The following is a 20,380-nucleotide window of genomic DNA, read 5'->3' on the forward strand; positions in this document are numbered from 1 at the left end:
GACATCTTCTTGATGCACTCTTCTTCATTCAGGTTTATCGTGGCCTTAAATCCTGCTCCTCCCTTCTGGATAATGCTAGTCTTCGTGTTCCTACTTGCCATGTTCGAGACTTCTCTACTTTTAGCGTTCGTCCCTCAAAAAGACACTGTCCCTCTTCTCGGTGCGCCCTTGCTACCAACGTGGTGGGTAAAGATCTCGACATATTTGCTGACGGAGCGGTTTCTCTGAATCATATTTTACAAGCATGTACCGAACCTTTTACGGTGTTACTTGATTAGTGTTTTAATTCACTACAAATGTGTGTACCTCGGCTAACTTTAATTTTTCTTATGTAATTGGTTTTAATTTATTGACTTGTTATTAATCTTATTAATTTTATGCTATCACTCACAGGTGTCTTATCTTAGTATTTAGTTACTAACAGTATTAGCAACATTAGTAATATTTCATAAATGTATGTATATAGTTCAGTCTTCTTTAGATTTATGTTCACAGATTTATTTGTCATACTTGTATTTTGTTTTAATTATTTTCTGTATATACTCGTGCTAACTTTGTAATTGGCCACTGTGCTGTTGAGTTATTGCACGTAAATAAACATGAATTGAATTGAATTGAATTGAATTATGGGGGCTATGAAATTTTACCTGTTAGTACAGCACTAGTAATGTACTCGGTAAGACCACTTGACGATGGGGCTGAGAGAGAGAGAGCGACAGAGCAAAGAGTAACGACTAATTAATTTAAATATTCTTCTGCCATTCATGCCAATATCCTCAACGCCTTCCTACTGTTTTCGATTATCTCCCTGTAAAGCATCATTGGACATTACGCTGTACCATATAATTGGGATCTGCTAGCCCTATGGGACTCACATTACGATCAGAGAAAATAGTGAGACAGTAAGGCTATATCACTCCATCATATTTCTCCAAGATCCATTTTTGATATTATCCTCCCAACTGCGAAGCCCCCCTACAAATTTAGAAACATTACATAGTTCTATAAATATCGGGACAGAATACGAAATAGGTTTCTTGCTTGAATCTTTTGTTTTAACGAAGGGAAATAACGGTGGATCTCATTCCTTATGCATCCGAGTTCAAGGCGGCTGTTGAATTCTTATTTTTTGGAGTCTTAATTATCGCCGTTCTCTTTATACTATGATATAGTTGCCCATTTGCAAGAGTTTCTTTCACATGAAAAATTACCGTTAATAAAAAAACCCTTTTTGCGTTCTTAAACCTCACTGAATCGATTAGACGACGTCAACAAATTTCATATTTTACTTTCTCACACATATAGCGTGCCATGCGCAGTCGGTCTCGTGCTTCTGATGGATTTACACATTTTCAGCTGCACTTCCCTTCCCATATGAAGAAGTGGTTTCTGGAATGCGTCTGTCTGTATGTATGTTCGTACGTACGAATATTCACCTTACAAACGCCTGAAGTGTTGGAATGTGAGTGTTCTAGTTGCAAACACAAAGCCCCTTCGAACAGAGCATGAAGAAAACAAAATTACAGTTTCCTTGAAAATGGCCCTTACAATTTGAATTGATTTCTGTAATTTATGAAGAGCTCCTCTCTGAATGGAACTGCTTGGGCGATATCTTCTGGAAGGTAATGGCGCACCTTTAGCGGAGCAAAAGCATGTTTGACAAAGTATGTGGGTATCTGAACCAATATTTTTCTGTCACATAACTTGTTACGTAGGCCTGTATGCCGACAGTTTTGTTTAAAACAACAGGATTTTGTGATTTCCTCAGCACACTCCAGATCCTGTCAATCGTTTGACAGAGAAAAGGGAAAATCATTGCGTTAAAAATTCCTTCCACCTACGATCCTTACAATTCCTGGGTATGGAAGTTTTATTACAGTGCATTTTCATACAATGTGGCTTTATGTACAAGGAATTATATACAATAAGTTCTGGGAACAACTAATCACCCACTTTCCTTTCACTGTAATTTGAGCATCTGATACTAAATGTAAAAAGCAAACTTTAGTATGAATGCGTAATGAAGTAAACCAATACAATTTTGGGAGCTACCATGTCGGTATTACTGATGGCAGTGATATATGATGTATGCCGTGAAATGACATAAAATGGCATGACACATACATACCAAAATTCAGGACGATGGGTCCAGGAATTAAAATAATATTAAGAATATTACCTCACAAATTTGAAAGGCTGAAATGTTGGTATTACTGATGACAGGGATTTCTTAATTATGCCGTTGAGGCTGCCTCACTTGTCATGACTTACTTGTCGTAAGTCTCATGAGGATCGGTTGAGGCACTTTCGTTATTTTAATGTTGTTATCTGAACAGTATCAGTGGCTATAGTGTTGGTATTCCTGAGGAGAGGGATTTATGATGTACGTCATTGAGATGAACTCAGGTGACATGATATATCAAACATACCAAATTTCATGAAGATTGGCACAGGCGTTCACGCAATATTAAGGTTTTGCCTCAAAAATCTGAGAGGCTGTAATGTTGGTATTAGTAACGGAAAAATTTATTGATTATGCAGTTGAAATGGGCTCAGGTGTCATGATATACGTATCAAGTTTCATAAAGTTTGGCTCATGCATTCAGAAGTTGCTAGGGGGGAAATCATACACACAGATACACAGACAGCAAGATGGTCTCATTAGCCTACTTTCACTTTTCAAAATAAGGAAAGTAGGCTAAAACGAAATATTTGAAAAAAAAAAAAAACTCATGAGCTTGAAGAAACCCTGAAATAAAAACATCGGATAATTGTACACAGACATAATTTAAAAAGTATTACCAACCCAAAACTAACTTTTTGTCTAGCACGAGAGTTGTTATCAGTTAACAAAATTTAAACAATACTGTTCACACGTGGAAAAGCTGTTCCTGTCAGCTACAGAATGTACAACTGATTAACAGTTTTAGGCAGATAGAAACACGCACTACTGAGCCAGCAGTACACGCGCTTAATTATTTTAAAGTGAAATTTTCTGCCGAAAAGTTGGAAACGTATGCATCACCGACTGGTTAATTCCAGCAGAACTGTCCATGTAGGGGGAATAATTTCTTTTATCTCAAATCCCCGTACGCATACATGCATTTATTTTAGTCTCTGTGAAGGGTACATTTGGGCTATATTATAGCAAGATACGCTGAGGAAATCTTTATTTGTTGAACGTGTCTGAGGATGCAAGATTTGAGGTTTTAACGGTGGTTGCTCAGTCTGCAGCCACCTGGTTCCTCGCTCGCGGATTTTTCTACCCTGAAGATGGAGGCGATGCATTCCTCCGAAACGTCGGTTTACACAATATCTACACGGCGCCACATCTCAGAAGGCGGTATTCTTCATGTCTGAGAATACTGAAAAAATCAAAACTTAGTTTAAAAATCTGATATTAAATCTCCATTTGCTTCAGCAGAATGAGGACTATGAACACCTGCGTGACTCAGTCCGCAGTTATAACGGTTTTACGTGCACATTCACCAGGACTATATAAGAAAAGTATATGATACTGGGTTGTAATTATTTTTAATTTCTCGGGATGAGTTACACCCGTCATCACACGTTGAACTGAACTATGTTCTAGAAAATGACACGTGATGGGGGGTAAAGTGCGTGTGACGAAATTCTGATACATATTCTTGAAATATTATTTTTTGTTATAAAGTTACACCTGTGAGAATCTGCGCATAGATTAAACGGAATTATTAATTTCTTGAGCAATATCTCCTCAACCATGAACAAAGAATGGAAACAAGCATAAAATTATTTACAAAAAAAAATGTTAACAAGAGACAAGAGTGGAAAATAAACCTGAAAAACAGCATGCTGGATATTTGTTTTCGGCTTATTACAATTTATTCCTGGAATGTATCTAAATGGGAACATTTCTATTGGGGGGGGGGAACCATACATACTGTGAAAAGCGTGTCGTGAGTGTGTATATTATGTACCATGCTCAGACTGTACATAGTATAGTATACTGCGCATACACAATATGATTTACCTGAAGAAGTATGTAAGGCAACCCAGCATAACTCAGAAGCGAAGAAAAAATTTGTCTCTGTGCTGTGGTTGTATAGATCCAAATTATCTTTACTTCAGCACTAGTTTGAGGTGAGTGGTTAGCTTCGCGCCCCGGCTGCTTTACCCCCGGGAAAGAGTCCCCGGTACCCTTTGGATAGGAGACCGGATGGACCATAGAACCGGCCTGGACAACGTGGAGGGGAGAAAATCTTGTACCTACCAGGACTCGAACTCCAACCCCTAGGCCGTTCAGCCCGTAGCCAGGCGGTATACCGACTGCGCTACCTGTGTTAAAAGGAAACCTGTCTGAAGCGAAAATCATTAATAATACGTAGGGTCCCACTGCAAGCAGGTTTTGCTGTATAGTTAATGTTCTTATAAAGGTTATATTATTCTGAAATAGTGGGAAAGATAACAGAATATTTCGTTTCAAAAACATGTCCTTCAAAAAATGACACAATTTAATAAGCAAACAAGGGCATTTTACTAATTCTAAAAACTCGGTGTTACGTAGGACATAATTCAACAGGTAAAAAAACTAAAGTTATCCCTGTAACAGGCCTTGGAGGCCCAAGACAATCGACTCATAGATGGCCGTAAGGTTGTCAGCCCTACTCGCCAGCCGCCCTTTACCCCCAAGAATAATCCAAGAATATTCCTGGTACTGATTTCAGTTAGAGACTGAGTCGACCTCAGGGCCATTGTTTGGTTAGAACGATTAGGTAAATTGAAAAAATCCAATGATCTCATCGGGATTCGATCCCGCGACCTTCCGGCTTGTAGCATAGTGCCTCAACCAACCACGCTACCGCGTGCCCAAATTCAACAGGGAAGGAAATAAAATTTCAGAAGGCACATTGCCGAGGAAAACTACACAGATATTTTTGTTAAAGTAGTTCCGAAAATTTACACTTCAACTGAATTTAAGTAACGGGACTATACCTCATCATTTGAATATAATTTTTTAACTCCGTATCTTCTAGTAATATACGTGGGCTTTGGGCTTGAACAAGATCTGATCTCAGAATCCAGTACTTTCAGTATTCATTCCTTGCACCAAAGCACAATATAACGAATAAGGGGGAAGGGGTCTAAACTGCAATGTAATATCCACCATTAGGTGACTAAGCAGTCACTGGTATGTAGACAGTTTGCTGAAACTGATATTGAGGTCAGAGCGGCACGTAGCTCCATCCCAGAACAGGAAGGGTACGTAGCTATATGAAAGCATAAAAAAGATACGTATTACAAGGATCCAAATTCTGAGTGGGAAGTTGATGAGCGGCTTCGGGGTAAGACTGATGCTTGAAAGGAGTTTGGAGACGTGCTTCGAGGAAGATTCACAGCACACGTACGTATGGCCGGCAAGGATTTCAGAGGCCGATTTAATATCTGTCCTATAGACTCGAGCGCTCTCTCTCTAAACAATGAAGGTGAATTTCTTTGTGACTTTCCTTTTTCTTTCTCTATGGTCTAGGAAACCGAAATTAACGGCCGTGGGGATCCGTTGCGCAAAAGTTGGTACTAACTTAGCCCTACAAGCGGCGGTCTCTCGGTCGGTATAGTTCGCTTGCGGACTACAGGCCACGGAGTTCTTTATGGCTCTACAGCCCTTTGAACCTTGGCCACTATTTCAGTTTTTTTTATTGCTAGTGGGTTGGGACTAAGTCCCTTGTACTGCAGCCATTTCTGGCCTATTGTACCAGCTCCATATGATAGGTGAGTGTGATTGTGGAGCAATTGGTGGAATGAAGATTGGCAAGGGAAACCGAAGTACTCGAAGAAAACCTGCCCCAGCGCCAGTTTGTCCAACACAAATCCCACTTGACCAGACCGGGGATCGAAGCCGGGCCGCCGCGGTGGGAAGCCAGCGACTAACCGCTTCAGTTATGGCGCTGCCTTTCACTTTCTTAATCCTATACGCAGTCGGTAGGACTCCTTGGACGGGAGATCAGCATGTCGCAATGCCGCTACTTACACACAGAATAAACGTACCCAGACATCCATGCTTCGAATCCACGATCCCAGTGTACGAGAGGGTGAAGACGGTTCATACAGCAGACCTCTCGACCACTGTGATAGGCATTTACTACCCTTACACTGGGCACATTAGTGACGGACCCCTGTAGTGGGAGTTAGGCAGAGTAGAGTGGGATATTAATTTTACCAAGTAAAGTAAGGCTGTACCGGTCACGGTAGCCGCACAGTCTAAGGCATGAACCGTCTTCACCCGCTGAAACACTGGGGTCATAGATTCGAATCCCACTAGACGCATTTGTGTCTGTGTGTGTTTATTGCGTGTTTGTGTTGCCCTGTGCATGTAGCGGTCTTGCGATGGGCTGATCCCCCGTCCAAGGAGTCCTACCGACTATGTATAGGATTATGAAACTGAAAAACGGCCAAGGTTCAAAAGGCTGCAGAGTCATAGAGAGAGAATACAAGGCTCCTAATTCTGAGTGGGAAGTTGATAAGTAGCTTGGGGGGAAGATTCGTGCTTGAAAGGAGGTTGGGGACATGCTTCGAGAGGTTTCACAGCGCACGTACGTACAGCCAGCAAGGATTTCAGAGGCCGAATTAATATCTGCCTTATAAAGCCGTCCACTGGGCCTAGAAAAGACGAAGGTGAATTTCTTCTTGACTGCCTTTACACTGGGTAGATTAGTGACGAACCCCTGCAGTCGGAGTTAGGCAGGGTTGGGTGGGATATTTCATTTTATCAAGTAAAGCTGTTGAACTGTACGACGCTTGAAGAGCAGTAACGAGGAGAAAGACTGACTACATGCATGGAAGTAAAGGCACTTTCAACTGCGGGAGCCTGCTTAAGATGCAAACATTTGTCAGTTGTAATATGAGTGCATACATATGGAGCATAGCAACCTGACTTAAAACTTACTCCATATTGTGGCCGCGCCATAGCTCAAGCGGTTAGTCGCTGGCTTCCCACCGCGGCGGCCCGGGTTCTGTCCCGGATCTGGTCAAGTGGAATTTGTGATGGACAAAGTGACGCTGGGGCGGGTTTTCTCCGAGTACTTCGGTTTCCCCTGCCAATCTTCATTTCACCAAATTCTCCATCATCATAATCACCCGGGGCAGGTACAATAGGCCATTCACTGGCCGCCGTGCCGAGTGGACCCAGTTGGACTCCACCTCCCGCTAAGCGAATTAAAAAAAAATATTAGTGAGATAGAGAACCGCTGGGGTTCAGTCGTTATGAGCTGTTGCTGTGACAAGCTGGTAGCTGAGGGCGGGGATAGTTAGAGAACCTAGAGGAAGGGGAACATCTGCCGCTGAAAGTCACTACAAAGCAACGGCTAGTGGAGATTGTGACAGACTGAGAACACTAGTCTTTGCGCGACAGTGATTGTAAAATGTATCACGAGTTGTGTGTTAAAGTACTGAATAAATCCAATTAACGATCCAAATTCCGTCTATAATCACGACATCACAAAACAATATTAAGTGAAACAAATAAGTCAATCAAAGTGATCGACTTACTTGGTTTCACTTAATATCAATCACTTAATATCAATCGTTTTATTACACAATAATCAAAACGCTGCTGTGTGAAGATACTGAAAACTTAATGTAATTAATTTCTTTCACACTGTTACAATGCAATAAAATACTTTAACTGAACATCAACTCAAACTTTATCGACTATTTAAAAACAGGTTTACAGTTTAAGAAATATTTCTACATGATACAAAATGTAGTTCTTTTTATAATCTTTAAATGTATTTAACATATTGTCACATGTGTAGGTGACTTAAGAGCGCCTCTGTGATCTAGTGGTCAGAATTCCTGGCTACAGATTCAGAGATCCCGGGTTCGATTCCTGGCGCTACATTTTCTGGAAAGTAGTATGTTTGGAACGGGGTCCAATCAGCCTCGTCAGGATAACTGAGGAGCTATTTTGAGGAAATAGGGGCTCCGGCCTAGAAAACCGAGATTACCGGCCGAGGGGATCCGTTGCGCTGACCACGTAACACCCTCTATCCGCTAAAGTTGGCACTAACTTTGCCGACAACCGGCGGTGGCTAGGTCGGTATAGTTCGCTTGCGGACTACAGGCCACGGATTTTGTAGGTGACATAATAACGGGGTTTGCATTGGATGATTTAATTTATTGGCAACTTCTTTACAATCTCTCGTATTCACAATAAATTACGATAACTCAAATAAATCTTCAGCCGAACTCGCTCAATTCTGACTGACCCAATTCTGGCCTGTTCTACAACTGGTTTCTGATTTCCAACTGAACTTTCAATTAATTTTAGCTTCTCGGATCGGACCACAACATAGAAAACACATCCGTTGCCCAGTAATGGATATATGCGAACCACATAGAAAACACCTCCTGCGACACCGGTTCTAGTGTTGTATGCGTTACCTAGAAAGGGTCTATTCTATCGTTCGTTGAGTATTTGTTGCTTGCTTGTTTACCGAGGCGTCCCCTAGCAATGGGTCTACGTGTCACAATATTTTTGTACATGACAAATATTTAGCGAAATAAAAGAGAATATAATCTAAATCATACTGAGGGGATTTGTAGTGTGACTGATTTGAAAATGCTGATGTACATCAGCAATGTATAAACGTAGAGGACAGAAGTACATAAGTATCAGAGAACACATCTGGATTGGTGTATTCCAAATTAGAGACCCGAACCAAAATTATTTCAGATTAGCAAAGTAAATGAACACATTTTCCCTGGAGACTGTGTGTACATGCTGGTTTACAGAACAAGGCTGGTAGTCCAGTGCAAATAATTACAGTTCTTAGTAAAATAACAGGACCAGTGTAAAGCTCAGACTCTAATCTTGCTATAAACTTCCAGAGAGTAACGTAGGTTCATTCGATGCAAATGCGATAATAAAACATCCCTTCACAAGAGAAGCCTCTCAACCGCTCATAAAAATTGTTATAATTTACATTACAACCAATACCCCTGACATTTACCTCTTTGGGGACCTCAGGGTTAGTGTGATATACTCTTCTTGATTAGGTTATAAAATGACTCACAAATTGGAGAATAAATTTTTGATAAACGTAAAATCTTTCATCCGAAAATATTCTGCTATATCCAGGCAGATCTTCATATTAAGTTACGAATTTAGATAAGGTCAAAATTTTGGTACATTTCATGAATAAAATTCCCTACCAGCATCACAGTAATAAAAATAATTTAAGTGGAAGCAACATTAGTCCTACGTAACGAGGAGTAATGATGTCCTATGTTGTAACATGCCCCTGAAAATTATGTCGCTATGTATTAAAGCTGTTAGACTACACGCAGAATGTAAGAGAACAATTAGATCGGTTGATATTTGTATTCAGACGGTGGAATTAACGGATTTAACACTCGAAAGTTAAACAGGATGATGAAAATAATCTCATTGAACTGCACATATTTTACACTTCATTTAATATTATTACTGATATCAAATCTGAGAGGACCACACAGGCAGCATACATAGCTCTCATGCGAGATGAAAAATGCACACGAAATCAAAGTCGAAACACCAGAAGCGACGAGATCACTTGAAAGACCTAGGCATGAATGGGGTGATGAGAGTGAAATGAAACATTAAGGAAATAACAGTGTTAATTGGAATCATACGGCCGAAGATATTGTAACGGATTGATCAACGCGTTGCCAGGCAACAGTAGAGGAAGCTGCGTTTTCTGTATATCAGACCAACGCGACAACAGACTGGCTGGGTAGCGATCACGTGATATGTTTCTGCTGTAGGTCCATGTCCCTGTTGCGGCCATATAAGTAAGAGTGACAGAATTCGTTCAAGGCAGTTACGAGTAGTAGTAGTAGTAGTAGTAGTAGTAGTAGTAGTAGCGGCAGAAGCACACAAACAAGAGGATAGCAGTAAGCTTGGGGAGTACAGAAGAGTACAAGAAATCAGCCTGTGAAGTTTCATCGTGTGATTTGAAGGCTTTGTGTGTGCTATAGTGCAGTGCTATTGGGAATGTGTGATTCAGACTTTTATATTTCCTGTGTTATAATTAATTGTAGTCACGACCTGTAGGTTGTTAATAAACCCAGTTACCAACTAAACACCGTCTTTAGTCACTGTGACACGTTATGATATGGTTCAAATATGGATTCTTATGAAAATGGTAATGAACTTTCCAAATCCGTAACAGACACGGAATTGCGAGAGATTATAAAATTTGATAAATACCTAGGCATTATGGAGGTATTAAATTTGCTTTTGTTTCTAAGTTCCTTAATTAACTATGACGAATCTGTCAAGCCAGCCATTCTGTCGGTGCAAATTTGAACATACAACCTCCAACAAGGAATTCTAATTACTGTGCTGCTAATTTCGGTGAAAACACTCCAGTGGTAAATCAACATTTCTTTTATAAGAACTTCATAGTGAGAAGATATATATTGTTCTGGTAACTGTTTACTATAAGTAATAAGGGAAATAAATATGGGAAACATCCAGCTTTCGACAGACATGAGTGATCTGGCCGAACTGCGCGGGCTAACTAACTTCATGGAGTTAAGTCCTCCTTGAGAAGTCACCATTCGCTCAGCTACTCAAGAATTTCCCAACAGTGTATGCAACCGAAAGGTTCATCATCATGTTCACAAGAACACTCCTCTCGTCCCTAGCTTGAGCCTTATGGTCAAAAGAATCCGGCCAAGTCCGAAGCCCTGTGTACTATTTCATAAGAAAGTGCTTTTTACGGTGAGGAGTTAACAGCCACACACCCAACTCCTAAGCCGTCGACTGTCCGTGACTGCTTGTTCAATATATTGTACTCGCAGCTACCCTCTTTAACTAAAGGCCCTCTCCTCCGCCTGTAACTACAGCTGAGTCAGGCTTTCTTTTCTATTCTATTTCCGTAATTTGGGCGCTGCATTTCGTGCCAAATCCAGCGGATATGACGAAACTATTAGGATGTTTTCAATTATTTTGTTAAACTCACCTAAACACAGATTACTAACATGACTGCGCTGGCGAGGGTCAGCAGCAACTGTAAACGACAGACCCGTCCTCTCGCCAGAGAGCGCGCCCCACATCAACAAATCCGCAACTGTGCGACAGCAATATATATCTGGTCGTGAGTCCCAGATGGGTGCTTCATTCCAAGGTAGAATGGCAGATTGGCCGTCGGTCGAAACATAAAGACTCGACTACACTCGCTCAGGAGAATTCATTCGTAAGACAGTCGTCGTTTAAGGCAGTTGCAGTAGAAGTGACCGATTCGTAAATCAGAACCAAGCCAGTCACAGTGGAAGAGAAGACATTCGCAGTCCAGCAAAGAATGGCGCGGGTCTTAGACAGTCACTAATTATGAGCCCTCAAAATTTATTGTAATTGTAAAGAAGTGCCAATAAATCCAGTCATCCAATCCATAACCCATTATTTCTAGTCATGCAAACCCCGGACATGTGACAATATGATTCCTTTTGATTTCGCGATAAATAAAGAATTACGACATGAAATCAATATGATTCCTTGCAGTGCTAGCCTAAAGTGTGTATGCAGCTCCCATGAAGCGAATATATTTAAAAAAATGTATCTTATAGCATAAAAAGATAAAATACTTGCAAGACGATTAGGCTATAGATACTCTTTGCAGAATTTATGTATTTTTTTATTGCTAGTGGGGTGGGACTAAGTCCCTCGTACTGCGGACACTTCTGGCCTATTGTACCAGCCACAGATGATAGGTGAGGGTGATTGTGGAGCAATTGGTGGAATGAAGATTGGCAGGGGAAACCGAAGTACTGGGAGAAAACCTGCCCCAGCGCCACTTTGTCCACCACAAATCCCACTTGACCAAACCCGGGATCGAACCCGGGCAGCCGCGGTGGAAAGCCAGCGACTAACCGCTTGAGCTATGGCGCGACCTAGATTTTTACGTAACTCTGGAAGCATTCGAATAGAAGGCTTAATGGCAACTAATGGCAAAATTAAATTGCAATGAAGCACTTAGCTCAGATTTGCTGCAATCTAACCTTGCATTTACTGTCTGTTATCAGGTTCCGAAGCGAGCGCTTTGCAATCGATTTTCGTTTGCACGTAACAGGAACTGTTTTCATAGTTCTGCACTACGACAGATCCGGTTAACACGTGGTTGCATCAGGTCCCGCCATGTCTTCTAAACAAATTATAACTGTGCAAGAGAAAGAAGAAAATTGTATCCACAATGGGGAACTTCCAGGACTGAGATTAATGTCTGCTTCATCAATATGAAATTCACGGTCATGAAACATGTTTAAGGACATTTTTCCCCAGTCTCATCATTTTAGTCACTTTCGAAGCTTTTATGCTTCGGTTCGTTTGTGTGCAGACACGAGAGAACAAGGGAACTGCCCAAAAGTTTTCATGAACTTTGACACTGGAGAATATTAATAAAGTTTGTTGATATATTTCAGTTTCAGTAAAATCTTTATAAAAAACAAGTCTATCTACAGGGTAGCTGTGTTCCTGCGCATAGTATTTCGAGCATATATCCTTCAATGTTTGTCGAATCGAAGAAACGAGAAAAAATGGAACACGCCATTTTTGCCCATTATAAGTTTTCTGTTAAGTCTTTAGGTTTCGGGAACAATTAACGAAGTTTCTTGTATAGGTAATACAATATATATATATATAATGGGGTCAGTCTACACAACAATATCTTTGAAGAAACAAAATAAATACTACACTATCAACATTTGTTTATTGGCTGTCGACGCTACATGTTTCGACTCTTACGTTGGTCCATTATCAGGCGTACAAGAATGACAGTATTAGTTCTTGAATCGAGAATACTAGTCACCTTGATGATGACCTAACATAAGGGTCGAAACATGTAGCGTCAATAGCCAATAAACAAATACTGACACCATAGTATCTATTTTGTTTTTCGGAGATACCGTTGTGTAGACTGCCCTCGTTATATATAAAACACACAACATGATGCATACTATAAAGAAAAAAGAAGATATGTTTATGCTGCGCATGCGCAGTAAAGAGTATGAGGAAGTCGCCAAACGCCGTCTGTCATTTTTAATTCATAATCGGGATTTGAATAGCGCAAAAAGATTTGTAAATTTGTAATCTCTGCAGGACATGTATTTCAGTGAAACAAATGCAGAGCTTTCAACTGTAGGAAAACTTATGCGACAGTTTTTGAAGATTAATAAAAACTCGTTCTGGCTGTATCAAGAAACAGAGATCCAAATACAGTCTGCATATGTTTTAAAGCTTCCATTTTCCATGTTTTCCTTTTCTAATTCGCCATCATCTTAATGGTGGGAGACATCGTGGTAATTATTAAAATATGACGAAGCGACAATAAAACGTAAAATAATAAACAAAGAGTACAGTCTTATGCGTAGTAATGCCATTTAATTCGGAAAGAACCCTATATTTCGGAGGAAAATATCGTCTTCATCTTCAAGGTCGAAGACCTAATAAGAGACCAGCAGAAACTGGAGGGCTCTTACAGCCCTTTGTTGGGCCTTGGTTACTTTTTCAGTTTCTTGATCCTATACGCAGCCGGTAGGATTCCTTGGACGGGGGATCAGCCCGTCAAAGGGCCTCTTCTACCTATACACAGAACAACACAATCACAGAATAAACGCAGACAACCATGCCTGGAGTGGGATTCGAACCCACAAACCCGGTGTTCAAGCAGGTAAAAAGTTTTATCTTTTAGACCGCTAGGCCACTGTGATAGGCCGACAGACATTCCTTTAGCTCTTTAACGGCTCTCCTCAGTGATATTATGAAAGTATCTAATTTTCTTAAGGAATATATGCTACATATCCAGGCTGCTGCTGCTGGTACTACTACTACTACTACTACTACTACTAACTCAGTATGTATAGCTACGGGTTACGGCTGGTCGTCAGGGGTTTGATTCCCGGCATAACAAGATTCCTCTCTTCACCACAGCGTCCTGACCAACATTGTTGCCCATCCTGTTTCGTACCGAAAGGGCACCGGGGACGATTTTCCTGAGGATAAAGCGGCCGGGGAGTGAAGGTAACAATTAGTCTCCATCTTGTGCCCAGGTCAAGAATTGTGGAGCTATACCGCCACTCCATGCGTCTTCATGACATAGTGCCTAATTAATTAAGCACAGGGACAAATTTACCATTTTTACCTTTTCTACTGTCACTACAGCGAACTTCATTTGTCTGACGACGAAGATCGGAGCCTCCTGCCATGTGACACCCACCATTCCCAGGAACTCAATACCGGCTACCTCTTTCTGAAGATATAGGGACTAAACATGCAATTCATTATATGAGATAAAGACTGGAACCTAACGTATGTTATTCTCATTTCCTAATATAGGCTATATGCCCATCCAAAGTGATCCCGCTTGAAATAATCATCTAAAAATACTTGTATATTGTGAAAAGTGCAACTTTCTTAAACTTGCATTCCTACATCTCTTCCAGTTCTACACATCCTCTGGTCCTCGTTACACAAGCAGGCCGAACAATTACCAATGTTCTAGGTCAGCGTGACGAAAGGTTCTGAAACTTTATGGGCTATTTTACGGGCTAGACCACATAGCGTCCATGAACTGAAAAGGATATGGAAGGAAATGGTCTTAGGGTAACCGAGGTACTATGCGTCATTTACGTGGAAGAACTGAGGGAAATGAATAACTCAGAAAAGCAAATGTCCCAGTTAAAATTCGAAAGGGATACCTTCGAACAGGAGTCTAGCCGCTTACCGGTACTTGTAGTCCACTTAGTTGATTAGAAACTGAATGTTTGAAAGTATTTTGCCTACTTCGTCTACTCCCATTTTTTGTATGAATATATATTTTTTTATTTTTTAATGCTGTTAACATATTGCGAAGGATTTATTAGTTTCCGTTATTAGTAAAAAAAACTCCGTGATTTTAGTCCGCAAGCGAACTATACCGACCGAGAGACCGCCTCTTGTCGGCGAAGTTAGTGCCAACTTTTGCGGATAGTGAGTCGCGTGGCCAGCGTAATGGATCCCACGGTCGTTAATCTCGGTTTTCTAGACCGGAGCCGCTATTTCCTTGAAATAGCTCCTCAATTATCCTCACGAGGCTGAGTCGACCCCGTTCCAGACCCATTACTTCTCAGAAAATCTGGTAGCGACGGGAATCGAATTCGGACCTCTGGATATATAGCCAGGACCATTGACACCAGACCATTGAGGCTGTGGGCGTAAGGCTGACAACCTTACCGCCATCTTTGAGCCGACTGTCTAGATAATGTGGGACCTTCAACGTCTCACAACCCTATGGGCCTTCACGGCCTGGTACAGGGATAGCTTTACTTTACTTACATTGCTGGTGCTTACTGTATAATTGCGTCTTTTGGAAAAATTTAATTGAAATTGTAACTTGTAAACATTGGTCAATATTTCGTTACTTTCCGCACGATCCTCTCAACACCGACCCTTGCCTAGTCCACTCCCCTCTTTACTAATTTCTATGCAAGTTTGGACGGCCAAGCACCCGTCCGCCCTCCTTTGTGAATCTTCCTCTGGCTCACATCGGTATCGCTCGCTGTATTATGGAGCGTCATTCTTCCTTAAATGTTACTGCTTCCCGTCATACACTTTAGTGACAGAAATCGGATATCAGATCATTATTTTTCTTTGATGAACTGTATCGGCGGAGCTGTCGTGTTAAAGCTGTCACAGTGTTATCACCAATCACACGATAATACAGACCACGTACGTACAGGTGACATTGTTTATATCACTCATCATTTTCAGTACTTCCGACATGGTTCTGAAGTGAACGGTTTTGTTTCTTACGTTTTAATTTTCCCTCGTCTATCTGAACCATGATGAACGTATCATACATAAAATTGGAAGCTTATGGATAACCTGTGTGTCAAGATATTATTTTGTTTAAATAAAATTGGAATAGTTTTAATTCCAAACCATTATGCAACCGCTTATTGTTTTTGTGCCCTATCATAAACAGATGAAGGGCACGCGGTAGCGTAGTTGGTTGAGGCACTGTGCTACAAGAAGGAAGGTCGCGAGTTCGAGTCCCGACGAGGTGGATTTTTTCAATTGACCTAATCATTCCAGCCGCACTATGGCCCTGAGGTCGACTCAGCCTCTAACAGAAATTAGTACCAGGAATCTTCCTGGGGGTAAAGGGCGGCCGGCGCGTAAGGCTGACAAACTTACCGCCATCTGTGAGTCGATTGTCTAGATAATGTGGGAGCCTCAATGTCTCATAGCCCTGTGGACCTCCATGGCCTGTTACAGGGATAGCTTTTACCATAGACAAAAGGCTTCTAGTAGACAGAGAACGTATTACAAATCAATAATCCAATTTTTACAGTTTCCACAATTATCAGCATTAACACTTCCTGCAGTCAGCGTATACTTTTCGTATTGACCAATCAGAAATACTTTGTCTGGATAAAACTCCAGTTAACAGTGATCCTGTTTTAAACAGTCGCCCTCCTAGTCGAAGTCGTTGGTTTAGTGCCTTGTCTCTTACGGCCAAATAAATCCGGGTCCATTTTGTATTTACTAAATCCTCTTTATGCTCGAAGTTACTGCCGTCTTTTCAATAAAATTCCAAGTCAAATTGCTGGCTTCTCTTTGCGTCACTATAAAACACCATCTGCTTCTTTGGTACCTGGTCATGACTGAAAAGCCTCTGTGCCTCACATTGTTTTCAGTCATCATCATCATCAACCAAAGTATCAGTTCTTTTCAGTATGGTCAAAACCGGACGCTTGTCTGCACTCACACTTTCTCGTGGAAGCCTCAGTAAAGCCGCCGATCTGAGATCACATGAGTAAGACAAAAATGTGTAGCACTATCAAAGAACGCAAATGCACGCTGAAAGCAGGGAACAGATGTTAAGAGAAATATTACCACTGTAAAACGGGTACATCTCTCCGACTGCCAAGGTTCAATAATTGATCTGAGAATCACACCAAGGGTAACTGGCTTTAATGCCAGGCTAGGATTGTTTTAAGGCTGAAACATTGAGCCTTTCTGAGGCAAGTTCATGGGCGAGACATTAATCGAGAAATCGAACGGCTTACACTACTTCTACATTTACTTATAGATGGCACCTTCATACTGAAATGAATGCAGTGAAACGGATTCTAAGGATATGGACTGAATCAAACTGGCTCTGGATACCGTTCAGTGGCGGCATCTTGTGAACCGATACTAAACTTTTGGGTGCCAGTTTCACAATATAAACTCAGCTTCACGAAGCTGGTTATGGAAATCAGACAAGTGCTGCAGCCCTACAACTAAACATAAGTTGTCTTGGGACTGACTAGCAAATCTGTTTGTGGACGTACGTTCAGATGTGGCTCATATGGACGCAGCTTCTCTGTTTCCTCTTCTTCGTCCAGTTTATTCTAACAAATTCTGAAATTTCAGCAAAATTATTCACTCTGTATAACTAGTAGTTCACCCTCGTTGGTGTCTCCACCTTATCGTGGTGAGGGGGTTTGAGTATGCCAAGGACACTGAGAGCTATGCCAGCGGTAGCGTAGCTATTGGCAGGGCTTCCCATGCTGGACAGGTCAAAGAGACCTCAAAGAGAGACACCAAAAAGTGATGCCGGAAGCAGCGTCATCAGCAGCAACTTGAAGCACAGAGCAAATGATGCTCGAGATGGTTCAAGTTCGTATAGCAACAGGCGTGACCAGAGTGGTTTGAACGGCTGTTGTACTGCGATGTGGTGAGCAAATGGAAAAACTACCAAAAACAGAAGATCGCATGAATAACTAGTAGTTACGTGATCCATCACCTCATTCCATAGAACTTAATTTTTCTGTCGTAATTCAATTTTCATTTGCCACCTTCATATATAAACACGTATTTTTTGACTGTGTAAACACTGCAAAGGGGTGGGTGTGTTGTATTGCAAAGAATCTGAGATCTAAGGAACGAGGTAAATTTTGTTTGAAAGACACACAACACGAGGACCTACAACTATAATCACATAAATCGTTAAGACCCTTGAATGACACCACAAAAGCCTCGCAACACTTTTCTCAGACTGTCAGTTTAATTAGCTTCATATTTTTTCCATTTTTTTTTGTCTCAGACTCATCCTTCGCTAAATGAGTTTTCGTGAAGCATCACCGGAGTTCCTGGCTATGGGTTGGACGACCAAGAGGTAGGAGTTCGAGTTCCGGTAGGGTCAAGAATTTTCTCCCCTCCACGTCGTCCAGACCAGCTCTGGGGCCCACCCAACATCCTATCCAATTGTTACCAGGGGCTTTATTTCTCCGGGGGTAAAGCGGCTGGGGCGTGAAGCCATGCACTCACCACCAGCTAGAGCCGAACTCAAGGAAATGTGGATCTACACATCCACTCCACCATACGCCTTCTTGACGCATTGCTGAATTTGTTAAGCACAGGCACAAATTCACCTTTTTTATTACCAGAATTAAGTTATGAAATCAATAAATTTCTTATTTGGTGGGAGGCGTATAAGCTGGTAATAATATTTATTTTCTTCCTTTTCTTCCTCCTGCTTATTTTCCAAAAGTTGAATACGATCACTGTGAATTGCCTGCAGGCTAATGTGACTGATTATGCTGCACTCTGGGGTTTCCACAACACACTGTCGACAGTACACACTTCAGTTGTTTCATGTTCTGTTTCAAGCTTACCCTTTAGGAAATTCAACACTCCTTCATTAGACACAGAACATTAATTTCGGGTTTTAGCATATTTCTTCAACTGTCTGTTAGGAATGGCACCTTAATTCTGTATCAAAATCTGTACAATTTTGGCCGGCGTTTGGAAAGCAAGTTATTGCGTATATTTTTTTTTAATTCGCTTAGTGGGGGGGGTGGAGTGCAACTGGGTCCACTCGGCACGATGGCCACTGTTTGGCATATTGTAGCCTGCCCCGGGTGATGGAGATGATGGAGAATTTGTTGGAATGAAGATTAGCAGGGGAAACCGAAGTATTCGGAGAAAACCCGCCCCAGCTCCATTTTGTCCACCACAAATCCCACTTCACCAGACCCGGGAACGAACCCGGGCCACCGCGGTGGGAAACTAGAGACTAACTGCTTGAGCTATGGCGCGGTCTTATTGCGTGTATTACTGCAGGGAGCGTCAAGGGGTCGTAGTCTCTTAATGAGATGGAAAATGATGCTCAAGAGAATCGCTGTCACTCGCCGACTTTGCTGAAGCCTAGCACACGCTGCTCTGAGGCGCTTATCGCCCCGTCAGTGTCAATCTCTTGGGGTGCGGCACGATTTCACCGAATTTAATGTAAAACATTCAATGTGTGCAAAACTTACACGAGAGGGGGTGGGGGTGGAACCAAATACCTGAAGATGCTTTAGGTACTTTGTCCTGTAAACCAAGCAATTTCAGGCGAAGGGTTAGGAAAGTGATAAATGAAGCGAAGTGAAGTTGGGGTGGAAATAATTGAAAAGAAAAAAAATTGCAGTGAAGTGAAGTGAAGTGAAGTGAAGTGAATGACATTACGCATCCATGACTGTTGGTTTCCTTTTGTTTGTGTTTTGGGTGTTGTATTTTTTTTTCTTCTCTCTCTCTGTAATTGTTGTATTTGTTGCAGTTGTTTGTATTTTGCTGTAATTGTTGTAGTTGTTAATCGTATTTGGTTTGTATTCATCGTGGTAGGATGTCCTTATTGTTGTGTTTGTGTATTGTGTTTTGTTTGAACGTGTTGTCACTTAGTGTAATGTGTGTTACTTGTCTGTTGTGTCCTATTGTGTACTACTGCCACCGGGCTAAAACCCAATTGCAGTATAATAAATATTATAATATGTATGTATGTAAATATGAGTAATTCAGTGATATGTGCTTACTTGTAATACAGAAAGATTCCGACGGCAATGCTAAGTGCGACGAGGGACATGGTATATCCAATGAAGTACAAAGTGGTCGCTGTTTCCACGCCCGTCTCCGTTTGACCTTCCAACGGCATATCGACGCAGGCTTTGTAGTTCGTATAGTTGTCCCACGTGCCGTTGCTGTGGCAGAACCTACTGGCGTTTTCTGTGAACAACGGAAAGACACTTAATGAGATTCCCGCTGGAGTTCAATACAAATGCAATGCTAAATATACGCACTAAACAATTTATTAACTCGTTAAGTAATTAAGTAACAATTACCTTAATATTTTGTTAAGAAGAGTTGTCTAGATACATGATAAACGAGTAAATGGTTCCGTCAACACAACGAGTATATCTTCAAATGAAGATGAAAATAGATGAAGAAAGCAGTCTTCTGGGATTTGGCACCGTGTATATGTGGTGTTAACCGACGTTTCGGAGGAACGTATCGCCTCCATCTTCAGGGTAGAAGAAAAAATATAAGAAATCTGCAAGCGAAGAGACCGTGAGAACCGGT

The 20,380-nt window shown here is 41.4% G+C and overlaps 1 protein-coding gene across 8 annotated transcripts in view; it reads right to left on the reverse strand.

Annotated features, from left to right (window-relative positions):
- The window catches only part of LOC111864021 (diuretic hormone receptor), a 529,565-nt gene that overhangs the window by 152,898 nt on the left and 356,287 nt on the right, over positions 1 to 20,380 (reverse strand). For all 8 annotated transcript variants that reach the window (XR_004512977.1, XM_033751295.1, XM_033751292.1 and 5 more), the window contains one exon: positions 19,837 to 20,026. Coding sequence is in view for 7 of the 8 variants with exons in the window: in XM_033751295.1 (XP_033607186.1) it covers positions 19,837 to 20,026 (190 nt within the window). In the remaining variant the exon portion in view is untranslated. The remainder of the gene's footprint in view (positions 1 to 19,836; positions 20,027 to 20,380) is intronic.

The sequence above is a fragment of the Cryptotermes secundus genome, unplaced genomic scaffold, assembly GCF_002891405.2.
Source record: "Cryptotermes secundus unplaced genomic scaffold, Csec_1.0 scaffold303, whole genome shotgun sequence".
NCBI lineage: Eukaryota > Metazoa > Arthropoda > Insecta > Blattodea > Kalotermitidae > Cryptotermes > Cryptotermes secundus.